This window comes from Rhineura floridana, chromosome 3, assembly GCF_030035675.1.
Source record: "Rhineura floridana isolate rRhiFlo1 chromosome 3, rRhiFlo1.hap2, whole genome shotgun sequence".
Classification (NCBI taxonomy): Eukaryota; Metazoa; Chordata; class Lepidosauria; order Squamata; family Rhineuridae; genus Rhineura; species Rhineura floridana.
In genome coordinates, this window is record NC_084482.1 from 43,185,790 (window position 1) to 43,202,404 (window position 16,615).

The 16,615-nt window shown below is 39.3% G+C and overlaps 1 protein-coding gene across 2 annotated transcripts in view; it reads right to left on the reverse strand.

Annotated features, from left to right (window-relative positions):
- The window catches only part of PRKCA (protein kinase C alpha), a 325,883-nt gene that overhangs the window by 168,169 nt on the left and 141,099 nt on the right, over positions 1–16,615 (reverse strand). For both annotated transcript variants that reach the window (XM_061615579.1, XM_061615578.1), the window contains exon 3: positions 14,343–14,425. In XM_061615579.1, the coding sequence (XP_061471563.1) occupies positions 14,343–14,425 (83 nt within the window). The remainder of the gene's footprint in view (positions 1–14,342; positions 14,426–16,615) is intronic.

The following is a 16,615-nucleotide window of genomic DNA, read 5'->3' on the forward strand; positions in this document are numbered from 1 at the left end:
TAGTACACCATGTCCCCGCTGCAGCCATTTTATGATTGGCATCCACAACATTTTATCTAAATTTCTCTTGGGACTATAAAGTGGGATTATAAGTATTCCAAATAAATAGATAAATAAATAAAAATCCAAATGTGCCTACTGACCTGAAAGGGCTGGTAACCCCTGAACTAGGTAGACCTCAACCTGATCCAAAAGGACACAGTTCTAGGTTCATAAATAGAGTAAACACAAACTGCAAAAGCCAACTTTTAAATGTTTTCTACACCCAAGTACTGGTATAGATGAGATTTTTATTTTCTTCTTTCTAGAATATAAACTTTTACTTCACATCAGACACAAAAACAGCAAAAAGCAAAACAATTTTTTTAAACATACCATCCTTAATTTACCAAACAGGGCATTTCCCTTCTCATACAGAGATTCAAACTCAGCGACTACAGCTGCAGCATCTGTAGCAGCTCATAGCAACTGAAGGTCTCATACAATTTTATATTCACATCTGGAGTTAGTTATAGCTTTGGCACTTTTAGCAATCTTTTCTGAAAGGTGATGTTCACGTTCAGCCAAAATCTATTTTTACAAAACTACATTTGCCTTTGTTCCCTATTTTCTTAGAAAACATATCTTTAGTTCAAGCATTACAAGGCAAATACATGGCACTATTTTGCTTAGTTCACAGAAATTAAATAATTCTGCGGTTTTCCCATATTCTGAATTTCTAAGGAAAATGAGTAACTGAACACCTATTACTAAACTCAGCTAATAATAACAGGCTATATTTCAGAATTCTGCCTGAAAGCTAAAACAGATTTCCAAGGAATACAGTGACTGTGCATATGAGTACACAACCACATCACATGCTGGACAGAACTTCGGAATGGTGCTGTATGATAGTCTGATGTATTTTTCCCCATGGAGTTTGGATTTTGCTTTTCTTTTTTAAAAGTGTCTAAGATGGATTCACGGAAGCCCAAGACTGGGGCCAGCAGTGTTGTCCTGCTCTGTGGTTAATTGCATGATGCACCCTTCATGCAATTAATGCATGAAAAGGGCTTATATCACATCAGTTGGCTATTCAGAATCCCAAGTTCTTGTGTGATTTTCCTATTAGTATTGGGACACAATAGACTCAAGTGTTTCCGGTTGTGCAGAGGGATAGACCTTCCACCCTTGTTCACCTTCCTAAGTCTTACTCAGAGTAGACCTGCTGGAATGAATGAACCTAAGTTAGGCATGTCAATTAACATCAAATGGTCTACTCTGAGTAGGGCTAGTGTTGAATGTCACCCTTTGCTTTCAGCTGCCACCTTAGTTTTATGCCAGTTTTATCTTTCCAAGACTGTCTTGTTTTAGACCCCTGAACTCAGGATTCCATAATATGCCATGAGGATGGCAGTCTTGTTGGCATACACTGTCTGACTACATCATCTTTCATCTTCCCAGGATCCCTTCATCCAGATATCCTTAAAGCCTTGTCACGGCCAATGACAATTGGCTCTTCCTGCCTTTTTTTTTTCCTCCCCATTCAACCTGATGCTAAGGGCCCTTTATCCACCTCCCTCTTCAGTGTCTTTTCAGACAGACCATAAAGAAGGAAGTTTCTATGATTCTAGAAGGAAGATTCCATGATTCCTTGCAGCTGGGCATCTTCTGGTTTGGAACTCACCTGAGGCGGGGGGGGGGCGGAAATGCAAAATGAAAGCAGCACCCAGAACAGCATTTTCAAAGGAGAATTTTGAAAATCCAGGTGTGGGATGGACTAACAGCCTCTCCCATCCACTGCTCCTTTCCCAAAATTTGTTAATTTAGAACCATTGTTAACAAGGCCATAAGAACAGTCCGGATGGATCAGGTCAAAAGTTCATTTAGTCCAACATTTTGTTCTCACAGCGGTCAGCCAGATGCCTTACGGGAAGCCCACAAGCAGGACCTGAGCATAACTTGGAACAGGTTAAGAGGAGGGTAACAAGGATTATAAGAGGACTGGAAACATCAGAGGATGATCAGAGGACTATGAAGAGAAAGAACTGGGCGTGTTTAGCTTTGAGAAGAGGGGAGATATGATATCTGCAAGCACTTGAAAGGTTGTCACACAGAGGCCAGGATCTCTTCTCAATAATCCCAGAGTGCAGGACACGGAATAATGGGCTCAAATTACAGAAAGCCAGATTTCAGCTGAACATCATGAAAAACTTCCTAACTGTTAGAGCAGTAACACAACGGAACCAATGACCTAGGGAAGTGGTGGGCTCTCCAACACCGAAGGCATTCAAGAGGCAGCTGGACAGCCACCTGTCGGGTATGCTTTAATTTGGATTCCTGCATTGAGCAGGGAGTTGGACTCGATGGCCTTATTGGCCCCTTCCAACTCTACGATTCTATGATTCTAAGTTATCCCCTCCTGATTTCCCTCTCGCCAGCTTGCCAGCATTCCCTACTCCCCAACCCTACTCCAGTGCTAAAGCATCTGCCTTGTGACCATTGCCAACTCACTTCTCACTCCTTCTCTGCTTTCCCCCCCCCCTCTCTCTGGGACAGCCTCCAATAGTTAAACTGTAAACTGCCTGTTTTGCTTTCTCAACAAAAAAGCTTTTCTGGAAAATTGCGCATCTCATAAGAAGAGCCTGCTGGACCAGGCCAGTGGCCCATCTAGTCCAGCATCCTGTTCTCACAGTGGCCAACCAGGTGCCTGGGGGAAGCCCACAAGCAGGACCTGAGTGCAAGAGCACTCTCCCCTCCTGAGGCTTCCGGCAACTGGTTTTCAGAAACATACTGCCTTTGACTAGGGTGGCAGAGCACAGCCATCATGGCTAGTAGCCATTGACAGCCCTGTCCTCCATGAATTTGTCTAATCTTCTTTTAAAGCCATCCAAGCTGGTGGCCATTACTGCGTCTTGTGGGAGCAAATTCCATAGTTTAACTATGCACTGAGTAAAGAAGTACTTCCTTTTGTCTGTCCTGAATCTTCCAACATTCAGCTTCTTTGAATGTCCACGAGTTCTAGTATTATGAGAGAGGGAGAAAAACTTCTCTATCTACCTTCTCAATGCCATGCATAATTTTATACACTTCTATCTTGTCTCCTCTGACCCGCCTTTTCTATAAACTAAAAAGCTTCAAATGCTGCAACCTTTCCTCGTAAGGGAGTCGCTCCCCATCCCCTTGATCATTCTGGTTGCCCTCTTCTGAACCTTTTCCAACTCTATAATATCCTTTTTGAGATGAGGCAACCAGAACTGTACACAGTATTCCAAATGCAGCTGCACCATAGATTTATACAACGGCATTATGATATCGGCTGTTTTATTTTCAATACCTTTCCTAATTATCCCTAGCATGGAATTTGCCTTTTTCAAAGCTGCCGCACACTGGGTCGACATTTTCATCGTGCTGTCCACTACAACCCCGAGGTCTCTCTCCTGGTCGGTCATCACCAGTTCGGACCCCATGAGCGTATATGTGAAATTCAGATTTTTTGCTCCAATATGAATAATTTTACACTTGTTTATATTGAATTGCATTTGCCATTTTTCCGCCCATTCACTCAGTTTGGAGAGGTCTTTTTGGAGCTCTTTGCAATCCCTTTTTGTTTTAACAACCCTGAACAATTTAGTATCGTCAGCAAACTTGGCCACTTCACTGCTCACTCCTAAGTCTAGGTCATTAATGAACAAGTTGAAAAGTACAGGTCCCAATACCGATCCTTGAGGGACTCCACTTTCTACAGCCCTCCATTGGGAGAACTGTCCGTTTATTCCTACTCTCTGCTTTCTGCTTCTTAACCAATTCCTTATCCACAAGAGGACCTCTCCTCTTATTCCATGACTGCTAAGCTTCCTCAGAAGTCTTTGGTGAGGTACCTTGTCAAAAGCTTTTTGAAAGTCTAAGTACACTATGTTCTCTGGATCACCTCTATCTATATGCTTGTTAACACTCTCAAAGAATTCTAATAGGTTACTGAGACAGAACTTTCCCTTGCAGAAGCCATGCTGGCTCTGCTTCAGCAAGGCTTGTTCTTCTATGTGCTTAATTAATCTAGCTTTAATAATACTTTCTACCAGTATTCCAGGGACAGAAGTTAAGCTAACTGGCCTGTAATTTCCGGGATCCCCCCTGGATCCCTTTTTGAAAATTGGCGTTACATTTGCCACTTTCCAGTCCTCAGGCACGGAAGAGGACCTGAGGGACAAGTTACATATTTAAGTTAGCAGATCAGCAATTTCACATTTGAGTTCTTTGAGAACTCTCGGGTGGATGTCATCCGGGCCCGGTGATTTGTCAGTTTTTATATTGTCTATTAAGCCTAGAACTTCCCTCTCTCGTTACCACTATTTGTCTCAGTTCCTCAGAATCCCTTCCTGCAAATGTTAGTTCAGGTTCTCAATTGTTACTCCATTCAGAGCACTCTGTTACCTAGACTAAAGTTCATTAAGTTATGCACACTTCTGTGTATCTTGGCAAATCTGCTGGTGGGCCAACTTTACTGGGCCAACAGCAGCTTATTCTCCACCAGAATAGAGCTAGAGAGCACAGAGGGAAAAAGCTGCCCAAATCCCAGAGTTAATTCCTCTCAGTCATTTGTATTCTGGGACGATTGCTCCCTAAACATTGCAAAGTACATTTCAGACAGGTGTCCTGAGCAAACACAGTAACATTGCTCTCTACGGCAAATTAAAATTAACAAAATATGAACTGATCCATTAAGGTACTTGGGCAAGCCCATTTTAAAGATGCTGAATTAGATTTTTTTTAGACTTGTGATATTTATAGCAAAGTAGAAATAGATTAAATGTAACTAATTCAATTAATGCTTCAGTAAGGATTAATAAAAACTACACAGCCCATTGTACACTCACATAAAACTTAACATGGATCAACATGTTGGCATTAGGCTGTACTGCCTAAGGATGTTTTCATCAGGTCTGGAAAGTTACAAGCATGTGTTTTGAGAAGCAGTCTTATCTGCCATGTCTGGCCTGAGAGAGCAGACTTGAAGGTCAGACAGGTTGTCATGGTAACAGGAGATAACAGCTGGGAAAGTTGTAACAGCCAGTTGTTGGTTCTTCTGGTCTTCTGCACCATGCCTGAACTGAGAGGCTGTCTTTACTTTTGCTTTTGGAGAGAGATGTGCTGTAGAGCTAGAGGGGGGGAAAACTGCTGAAAAGCCTTAATGTCTTAATAAAGACTCTTACATGATTTAAATGCTCTGAAGAAGTTTCTTGCTCAACTTAACTCCAACGTAATGTATGCTGTTTCACGCAACAACGCACACACGCCAACAGGGGTTATGGGCCCAGATCCACAGCGCATTACACGGGAGTAAGTTGCTGGTCTGAACGGCAGACGGAGTTCCAGAGAGGGCAGCGTGATTGTGCCAGACAGAGGTGAGCAGGATGGCTACTATAAACATGTCTGGAGGCTTGCCGATGGAACGACTTAATGAGAAGAATTATGGCAGCTGGAAGCCGAGAATGCGGGCTTTGCTGATAAAAGAAGATTTATGGGAAGCTATTGAAGGTACACCCCCTGCACCCCTTACAGCGGCTTGGACTAGAAACGATGAGAGAGCTCAAGCTTTTATACTTCTGGCTCTATCAGACTCTCAACTGCTACACGTGAGGGATGTTACAAACGCCAAACAGATGTGGGACCGGTTGGAAGGCATTCATGTGCAACAGACCGCGGGATCTAAATTGTGTTTGGCACGTAAGCTGTATCAGATGCGCTTCAAGGGTGAGTGCGACATGAGTGAGCATCTCATGGAATTCAGACGCCTGTTTGCTGAGCTGACAGACCGAGGCGTCGAACACTCTGAACTTCAGAAGACCTATCTGATCCTGGCTTCACTCGATGGGACTTGGAATAATATGGTCATGGCTTTCGAAGCTTTGCCTGATGGAGGTTTGAACGTTGCGTTTATTGAGGAAAAGCTGACCCAAGAATGGCAGCGGAGACAGGAGGCGAAAAGAGCCGAGTCGATGGAAGCTGTCAGGAGGCAAGAGGAGAAAAATGCCATGCCGAAGGATAATAAACAGGAGCAGCAACAAAGGCTGAAGGCTTGTTTTGTTTGCGGAGATCGACGGCATCTCCAGCGGCATTGTCCAGTCAAGCGAAACTCCAGGGACGGAGGCTTGAAGCAAGGCAGTGTGAACTTTGTTTGTAAACAGAAGTCTCAAGATTTAGGTTCTATTAACTGGATTCTTGACAGTGGAGCAAGCCATATATTAATTAAAGACAGACGTTTGTTTTACGTTTCAGAAGAAGTGAAAGACTTTGTTTTACTTGCTGATGGATCGCGTAAGAACATGGAAGCTCATGGACTGGTGAAGTTTGACAAGCTTGGAATACTGTCAGATTGTTTATTTGTTCCTGAATTGGCTCATAATATTTTGTCAGTGAGCAAACTGGTGAGTTGTAATTATTCAATTTTGTTTCACAAAGACCAATGTTTTATATAATGAGGGGAGATCAAGTGTGTTTGCAGGGAAGCCTTAATGATTCACAGTTTGTAATAAAGAGCAGTCAAGCAGGGTGTGCAGTGTTAAATGCTGAGGCACAAGTACATCAGGGCTGCGTCCATGAATGGCATCAAAGGCTGGGGCATGCAAACCTTGACACGATTAAGAAAACCCCTTTGCACAGTGAAAACATGCGTTTAAGAGACTGTGGACAGATAATGGATTGTGATTCTTGTAATCAAGCTAAAATGACTATTGCACCAATAAACCGGGAGGCTGAGAGAACCACAACAGCTCCCTACCAGCTAGTTCATGTTGATTTATCAGGGCCAATAAATGCTTCACGAGGAGGTGCGAAATTCTTCATGGTACTGGTAGATGATTTTTCAAGATTTTGTCATGTTCTTCTGTTAAAGCATAAAAGTGAAGCTGAGCAGAAGCTGAAACTGTTCATTAAGAGAATCGAAACTCAACATGGCATCACGGTGGGGGCGACACTTAGGCCAGGGAGAAGAATTCATGGGTAAAGCATTGTATGAAGTGCTGGCAAGTAAGAAAATAGCACTTAAACCTTCCACCGGGGTTGCAGAGAACAAAAACAGGGTGCTGCAGGAAGCATTGAGAGCCATGCTGATGGATTGCAGTTTAGGGAATTCTTTCTGGGCAGAAGCAATTCTTTATGCAAATTATATTCACAACAGGGTGTTACACAGTGCACTTGGAATGTCTCCTTATGAGAAACTTACTGGCAGAAAGCCTAAAATAGAACACATTCAAAAATTCGGGGCAAGGTGCTGGATCCACATTCCACAGGGAAAAAGGAGGGGCAAGCTTGCGCCCAGAGCACAGCAAGGTTTTGTTTTGGGATTTCAGAATGCATATTACAGAGTTTGGTGTCCAGAAACACAGCAGTTAATTCTGAGCAGAAGCATTAAAGTCTCAGAAAAGCCTTGGGATCAAAGGCAGACAGTTATTCTTACAGGAACAGGTGGCACACAAACACGAACACCATCACAGACATTTAAGCCAGATCTTGACATTAAAGTGGAAGGTACACAAATTCCTCTCAGAGATGCTTTGAATGACCTCATTTGTGCAAAACGCAGATCGAAGAAACGAAAAGCTGAGGAAATGGAAGATCCTGGGCACGCGGTGCCAAGTACAAGCACAAATGGGGGGGCAGAGAGAGCCGAAGCTCTGGTTCCTTTAAGACGCTCTACAAGAGCAAATTTAGGCAAACCGCCTGAAAGATTTACCGTGGGATTAATAACAAGTCCTGGCATGAATAAAGTTGTAGACATGGATCCTGAGACACTTTATTTGACATGTGTTCAACCAAAGTCTGAGTGAATAAAGTTTTGAACTGTACTGAGATGTAATTTTGAACTGTACTGAACTGAATTGAAAATGTATGATGTAATGTACTGAAATGTATTGCAAGATGTATTGTAGAAATGTGTTATTGTTGTAATGGATTTACAGACATGATGAAAAAGGGGGACTGTTGGCATTAGGCCGTACTGCCTAAGGATGTTTTCATCAGGTCTGGAAAGTTACAAGCATGTGTTTTGAGAAGCAGTCTTATCTGCCATGCCTGGCCTGAGAGAGCAGACTTGAAGGTCAGACAGGTTGTCATGGTAACGGGAGATAACAGCTGGGAAAGTTGTAACAGCCAGTTGTTGGTTCTTCTGGTCTTCTGCACCATGCCTCTGAACTGAGAGGCTGTCTTTACTTTTGCTTTTGGAGAGAGATGTGCTGTAGAGCTAGAGGGGGGGAAAACTGCTGAAAAGCCTTAATGTCTTAATAAAGACTCTTACATGATTTAAATGCTCTGAAGAAGTTTCTTGCTCAACTTAACTCCAACGTAATGTATGCTGTTATCCTACTTTTATAATTCCCAGTTTTGTACAAAAAATCATCTCTAATGTGGCTATCTAAATGAATGCCAAATATTTCCTCTGACTCACCCCCCTCAGAAATATGTAACATAATTATTGATTTTGTGAGAAGTAAAGCATGGAAAATGGAAGTTTTAATTCTTGCTGGAAAAGCAATGCACTGAACTCTAATCTCTTATTACCTTTGTGGATTTTTTAAAGGAAGCACCGATTTTCCTCCATCTGCAGCCCTTGAAGGGCTCTATATTCTGAAGTAATGCTATACTCCACTTGCCTCAGCCTGATTATAGGGGCAATCCAGCTCACAAGTAGGTGTTTTGAATTCTTACAGAAATTAGTGGGATTTTAGAATACTTAATTATATGGTAGATTGTGTTCCATTGTCAGGATAGGTTTTCTTTGTCACTGCAGTGTCCCATGAACAAATATCCCTCCAGACAAAGGGATAAAGTCTAGCATACAATTAAACATTCTTCATTTCAATGAGGCTGTGCTAAGTCCTTGCTATTACTACCTTTAGTAAGACGATTTTGTATGTAACTTGATAGTAGTTCATGCTTCTTAGCAGCACTGAAAATATCTACACTCAAGGAAGGAAAGTTAATGCAAGTCAAAATTCTATGACCTTACATGTTATAGAAAGATGATAAAACAGTATCATCCGTGTTAGAAGTTTGGTTTCACAGAATGTCTTGGAGAAATAGCATTTAGATTCACTTTAAAATGAAAATCAATATCTGTAAATTTGGGATGTAACAGCGGTTGAACCTGTCACCAGGACTCTTCAATCAAAATTTCAAGCCAAGTTCCAAAGAGAAAAATATTGTTAAAGTCTGACTTGACTATTTACCCCAAATATTTGGGTGTTTTCCCAAGGAACATGAGTGAATCTGAAAGGGGAACAGGAAAAAGTAAAGGTATAACATGGATATAATACTTTTGCCATTTAAACAATTTGTAAAGCAGCAGCTTTAACAGAGGCTTCTTGAAACTACAGGAAATCTCAGATATGGATTGTTATGGGTAATGTGGGCATTATCTACTCATTGTAATTCAAAGAGTATGGCTATCAAAGCAGAAGGCATTTTTAAGGTTTCAGCATATTTCTGAAGACGGATGAGGAGGCTTACTGCATGGATACCAGACTGTTCAATTAATATTAAGGGCAGTTCAGCAGAGGTTTTTGGCTTTAATATTGTGTATGTTTCTTGTGTCTAGGATGAGACTAATATTTATTTTGTAAATATGCCAGGCAAATGCAAGATGTCTGAATTCCTATTTCCTGTTGATCCTTGTGACCTTTTACAGTTCAATTTCCACAAGCTTACTGTCATAGCTGAATTTCACAGATTTTCAAAGTCTTCCCACTAAAAATGACTTCTTGGAAGTAGCATTCTTAATGGACAAATCTCACTTGTCTAGCATTATTATACATGAGTTTCCATTCACCAACAACCAATATGCGTATTTTGGTATAGATAAAATTAAAGCAGTCATTCATCTCCTTTTCTGATAACATATGTTTATGTGTAGATATAGAAATATGTTTCTGGGCTAGAAGTGTATGGGATCTAGGAATCCATACATTAAAAATAACAACACAACACCCTCCCATGAAACTGAGTGCAAGGTGAGTGCTCCACACACAAAGGCCTGAATGAACAGAGGCAGTTTTGGCTTATATTTATGTTTGTTGCAAATGCAACAAGTGTTGCTGGCAGCTAACCAGCAATTTTGAACTTTATATTTGAGTCCACGTCCCTTAAAATATTTATTCCCCTTTCCAAAAGGGACCCAGAAGCAGGTATGAATCAGTGAAAGCTAGTGCAGGGGAAAAGGAACACTCATTCTGGAGACTAAATTATCTTTTTATTGTTTTAGGTAACCAGATAATAACCTAACACAAATCTCTATGAATGTTAACAAGTGCATTTTCCATTTTCCATGAAGTCACACATTTTGCTATGTAAAACATTCCTTTTAATCTCTTTTTCCTTCATAATATTGTATGGTACAAACATATAGTGTTCAAAATATTCTGACATAAATCATACTAACTTGAGTTTTGCACGAGTGCCTTGAGAAAAACTGCCAGTTTCTGAACCTGTCAGAAGCCACTAAATGCCTTTTCACAATGGCTGCATTTGGAAGCAATGATAAACATGCTTTATCATGACAGGAACAAGCCTAAGTGAGCTTAGGGCTAATTTGCTCCTCTCTAGAGTATGGAACTTTTCATTTCAGTATTGAATTTATCACACTTGCTATATCATCTAAATCAAGCAATCTGTGACTAATCTTAATTATGGTTTGTGTGATGAAAGCCAACTTCAAACCATGAGTTATAAAGCAGGTTTGTTTCAACAAACCACAGTTAAGACTAACTACAGTTTAGGGTTCAGATATAATACTAAACTGTCGTTAACTGAAACCAGAAATGAACGCTTCCAATCTCTTCCTTGTGGTCATGCCCAAAGAGGGAAAGGAGCATGCAAACCCTGCCTAGGCTCATTCCCATCACGACAAGCCACCACTGCAAAATTTCTAATTTACAAAACTGATTTGATCTTCAGCTGGGTTCAAGCAACCCTAAGACTGATATTATAGTAATTCCATATAAATTGTAACTTTATAGTCATTATGTACACCACACTAAAGGTACACGCAAATACCAATATAACATTAGTATGCAAGATGCTCCATTGATGCATTTTAACACAGGGAATAATAATTCTCTAAAATCTAGTAGATTGCAGTGTGGTTCACATGAGGAGAAGTTCGGGATTTATTGTTCCTTTCAGCAGAAATTATTCAACTGCACAATGCAACTTTATGAAACCAGGATACATTATACAAAAACAAAATATCCATCTATTTCTGCAACAAAATATTTAAATGCTATTTACTTTTTAAGATTTTTTAAGGCTTTTTTCAAAGCATTTTTTAAAGGTGCTTTGTTTTTAAGATATTTTAGAGTATTTTTGTTTGCCGCCCTGGGCTCCTTCTAGGAGGAAGGGCGGGATATAAATTAAATAAATAAATAATAAAATGGAATTGAAGCAAATTTAGCTTTACTTTCCAAAGTACTACCTCCAAAATTAGAAAGAGCTTGCATATAGAACTACTAATTAAACATGTTAAAGGAAAAGATAGGATTATGATTTCAACCCAAAGGTAATGTGAGACGAACTGGACCATGACAGAATTCTCATTAGGGCCAATTCTTGATAAAAATATGAACGTGAAAATTCTGCAAGCCTTCCATATGATTGTAGTAAACCCTTCAACATGCCATCAGAATTTTCTAAGCAACAAGATTTGTGACATCATTAATGAATCTGATGCAAATGGGAAGAAAGTTGCCTCAATATGCGTGACATCACCACTGAATCTGTGAGGGAAGCAATGGCGTGCTACATGACTTGTAACAGACTTTCTGAGGAAATTTGTAGAAAATTTTCTGCTGCTCAAGTTGATTGAGATCTGACTTATATTTGAAGAATGAAACTTCTAAAAAGTAACATGTAATTTTTACATGCTGTATAAATATTTCAAATATTTCTGGCAGCCAAAAGTATTTGAAGTGAAAGATTGGATTTAGAAAACAAAATCCAATAAAATGTACTTACTGCGGCTTACTTTGAAAGTATTTTTTTACATGTAAATATTATAAAGTATGACAACTGAATAGCACACAGCTCTCATGCATTGTTTAAATTTTAAGAAACAAAATTAGGGCAATGAAAACTGTAAACATACTACTGTTTGCATACTGAGGTGTTGTGTGCATGAATATGTACTTCCTAGGGATAGTAAGTTTGATTTTATATTTGACTGGTATTGCATCCATTCCAATTACCTATTTTGACTTGAAATACATTCACTGATTTTGTTATTAATTAATTTTATGAAACAATGCATTTCTAAAAGGAATTTTTTAGTTGAAAAATATAACAATGAAACATTTCCAGTCTTGGAAAATTTTCTACAAAAAAATGGCCACCCCATATTACTGCATTTCAGATTGCACCCATGTAACTACTGAGATGAAGAACTGTCCCTGCTAGTTTTCAATTGAAACTCTGATGAGAAAAGTGTTCAAGACCCAGAGATAACAGCTACCACGAGGCATTATAGCTATACACAGTTACAATCCTAATTGTCAAGGATTCTCTCTCATAAATCTGGTTACATGAAGAGCTAAGGAAGTATCAGTCTTGTTGCACAATGTTCTTTTATCAAAGGGAAAAATATAACAAATGCAAAAATATCTATGGAACACTAAATTTCTATACAAAAAAGTAGAGAAATAGTTGGTCTCTCTAATTTTGAAAGGATGGATGGTTCTTTCTGCTCTTTGTTAATCAGAAGTCTGCTTAAATGAATTGAAATGATCAGTTTGAAATATGCCTCTTAGTTATAAATATCATTTCCTAGGGGAACATTATACAGAACATAGCATGCCTTACAATGGGAGGCAATCAGTTGATCCAATTCACAAGTCAAACACTATAGTAATGAACTACTGAGGAAATTGGAGTCATTCTACTAACTGCAGCTGAGCTACAATTACACATGCACACTATCATCCTCAACAAATGTTTCCAAGACTATCTTTGTATCTTCTAGAAAAAGTGTCCTATAACAAAACTACTTGCCAGAAGACAATTTTGAACTGAAAAAACAAAGAAGTGTGCTTAATCTTATATCTATTTATTATCATTTGAACTGAGTCAAACAAGGGAATGTTAAAGTTATCTCAGAAAAAAAAATGGATCTAAATCTCTGTAGCCAAGATCCAGACAACATCTTGAGAGATGAATGAATGACATTCACAAATGTAAAGCAGTCTTCACAGTACATTAAACAGCTTTTGCAACTCTTACATTTCAAAACCATTTTGCCATGCAAAGTAAGGAGGTGCAGTTTAAAAACACTTTCAAAAGCCTCAGTGTGCAGGAATGATGAGTTACTGTGGTTGTCTCTTATTTATAATGAAATAATTGGACTCCATCTTGCCAAATTTTTCTGTTTACTCTGGAGACTCTTGAAAGAATGTGAAAAGAATCCTGGCAGGTTTAAAGACCATCCACCTTTGATTAACCAGCTTTACTGTGAAAAATTACCTATAATTTGGCAATCCCCACTGATTTTGAATCAGTAAAAAAAGTATCAGAAGTCAGACTTACATTAAACTAGTTTTATCCTCCTTACAGGATTCACACTGGGTTTTTAAGATACGTTCTCAGAAAATACAGGACATCTATTGTAATGTTTGTTTTGCTGATTATGAAGTTATTTCTTCATGGAAATCAGATTCTAGCACTGAAATATATTGGCTTGCGGCTGTTATAGTGGGAATGGTTTGTAGTTGGGGTTGAGGCAGCATCAATCATCTGTTTGGAAATATGTTTTTTGGAATGAATTTTTAACTTGAATGTTCTCAACTGTGGAAAAGAAGTAGAACACATGATTAACATGCAAAAGGTCACAGATTCAGTCCCTGACATCTCTATGCAAGGCTGGGAAAGAATCCGGCCTGAAACTCTGGGGAGCCACTGTCAGTCATGTGTAGATAATATAGTTAGATGGCCCAATGGTCTGATTCAGTATAATGCAGGTTCAATTATCGTGTGTGTGTGTGCACATGCACACTAGAGGATACTACTTTATGCATCTGATCAAGTGGCCTCTAGTCATACCTCTTCTTTCTTTATTTGTCTCTCAGTGATTTAGATGTTGTAACTGTCCACCATCATGCAAAAAATATACTACAATAGAAGAAACTTAATAAACACAATATAATGAAGAACATAGGTTGTATTCAACTAAATCCTACTTAGAGAAGACCCATCAAAATTAATGAACCTAAGTTAGTCATGTCTATTAACTTCAATGGGTTGACTATGAATCTAGATCCTGGAGCTCCCAATAATCATCATCAATGCATCAGCACAGATCAGATAGCAAGGTCCAGTGTACTTACGTCAGTATCCGGTCCCTTGTCTGCCCCAGGACAAGAAAAGGTAACAAATTCATGGCACCTCTTGTGAACCACAAAGCAGCAAACTAGAAAGAAAAGGAAAATATTCAGGCAATTGCAGATTTGTTAACAAGTTGAGTGTCAATTTACTTGCTTGTGGATATCCACTAAAGTGAGTTGAAACAAGGTATCTTCGTCATTTAAATCATGGAAAAATTAATTCACAAACATAGCATTCTTTCTGAACAGGTGTTTGTTATTAATACATAATATTGCACAATGACAGCATATCTAATACTCATTATCATTTTGGTCAAGATTTTAAATGTATCTTTTTCTTCATAAGCAAATAAAAAAAATTACATAAGTCATGACCAAAACAATCAACCCAAAACACTAAACATATTTCTCAATTATCACACAAGATGGAGAAATTCCACATGGTTTTTTGCTTAAGATTCTTGAGTTTTTGTTTTGCATGCAAACAACAGCATTCCATATTATTCAACAAAGAAAAAAGATAAAAATTACTTTGCTGCATATGCATTTATTTGATAGGATTTTGAATAAATATTATTTTAAAAAATAATATTTTGCTATTCCTATAAAACTGTGTACTAATTAATTGTTTTAGCTCAGTTTCGTTGTTTGGAAGCTGTCTTGTGTACCTTGGTAAAAAAGCAAGATAGAAATAAATAAATAATAATAAACCAACAATCCTCCCCCTTTAGGATGCACACCTTAATGTGGTGAGGAGGTTTGAGAGTGTTGAAGAAGCTGAGAGCAATGCTGTCAGGAGTCTAGACCAAGAGGCTAAACTGCTAGCAGGGGCACCCAAGGCGGAATGGTCAAAGCTGAGATACCAGACTAAGATGCAACCAAACTCAGAGGAAGGCAATGGTAAACCACCTCTGAATATCTCATACCACGAAAACCCTATGAACAGAGTATCCAAAATGCAACACGACATAGTGCTGGAAGATGAGACCCCCAGGTCAGAAGGCACTCACCGAGCTACTGGGGAAGAACAAAGGACAAGTACGAGTAGTTCTGTGACTAATGACGCAACTAGGTCAAAGACGAAAGGAAGCCCAGAGGCTGATGCGCACAGATGCAAAAGGAGAGTCCGGAGTTGTACGACGTACACAACAGGAACATGGAATGTGAGAAGCATGAACCAGGGAAAGTTAGAATTCGTCAAGCAAGAAATGGAACGCATCAACATTACAATACTTGGTGTAAGCAAACTAAAATGAACGGGAATGGGACATTTTCAATGAGGCAACTACAAAATATTTTATGCAGGAAATGGGAAATTAAGAAGAAATGGGGTTGCTTTAATAGTCATCATCATCTTTATTGTTACGGTCATAGACCAGAACATTCACATATAACGCTATGAACAATTATACAAAAGTACGAAGATACAATCATAAAATAACGGTAAAACAGTTACACAGCGTGGCGAAAACACTCATAATAAAAACGGTAAAAACAATGGAGCAATAAAACAGTTATAAGACTATGGAGAAATGGGAACATCTGGAGGGGTGAATACCCCCCGAGCTGATTGGGCCGCAAAAATGTATTTAGCTACTAGCAAGGTAGTATCCCTGCTAGCCGCAGACAGAAGATAAAAAAGTAAGCGGTCAAGTGGTTTGTAAGGAAATTTATTTGTAATAGGAGTTATAAATTTAGAACGAATATCATCATATAAAAAACATTCAAAGACGACGTGAAATAAGGTTTCTATGCCGTTAACACTACATGGACATAAGCGATTTGCATAAGGAATGCGCTGGAATCTCCCTTCTAATAGGGCGGAGTTGAGACAGTTGAATCTAGCCTTCATAAAGGCTAGACGATATTTAGGGATCGTGAGGTATTCCAAATAGGGGACACTGAGTAGTGGCGCAAAACTTAAACCAAAATGAGTAGGGGAACAGGTCGAAGTGGCAGCGGTGATGGAACTTTGAAAGTCCATGTCACTAATGCGGGTCAGGATTGAAAGCTTAGCTGACTTTAAATCCTGAGACGCCAGATGTTCAGCTGAAAGGCCAATACTTACAAGATAGTTTGTATACGTTTGGGCCCATGTTGAGATGAAGGGATCTTCCCAAAGTAAAGGGAGGTAGCCAGAAGAATTTTCATATGACATTTTAAGCCAAAAATTTAGGGCAGCCTTCCAGGCTTGGGACTTAAGCGAAGCTAGACCAGTTTCTAACCTGAGGACTGCCAATGGAACACATCTAGGAACACCTAGGATTTGTCTAAGA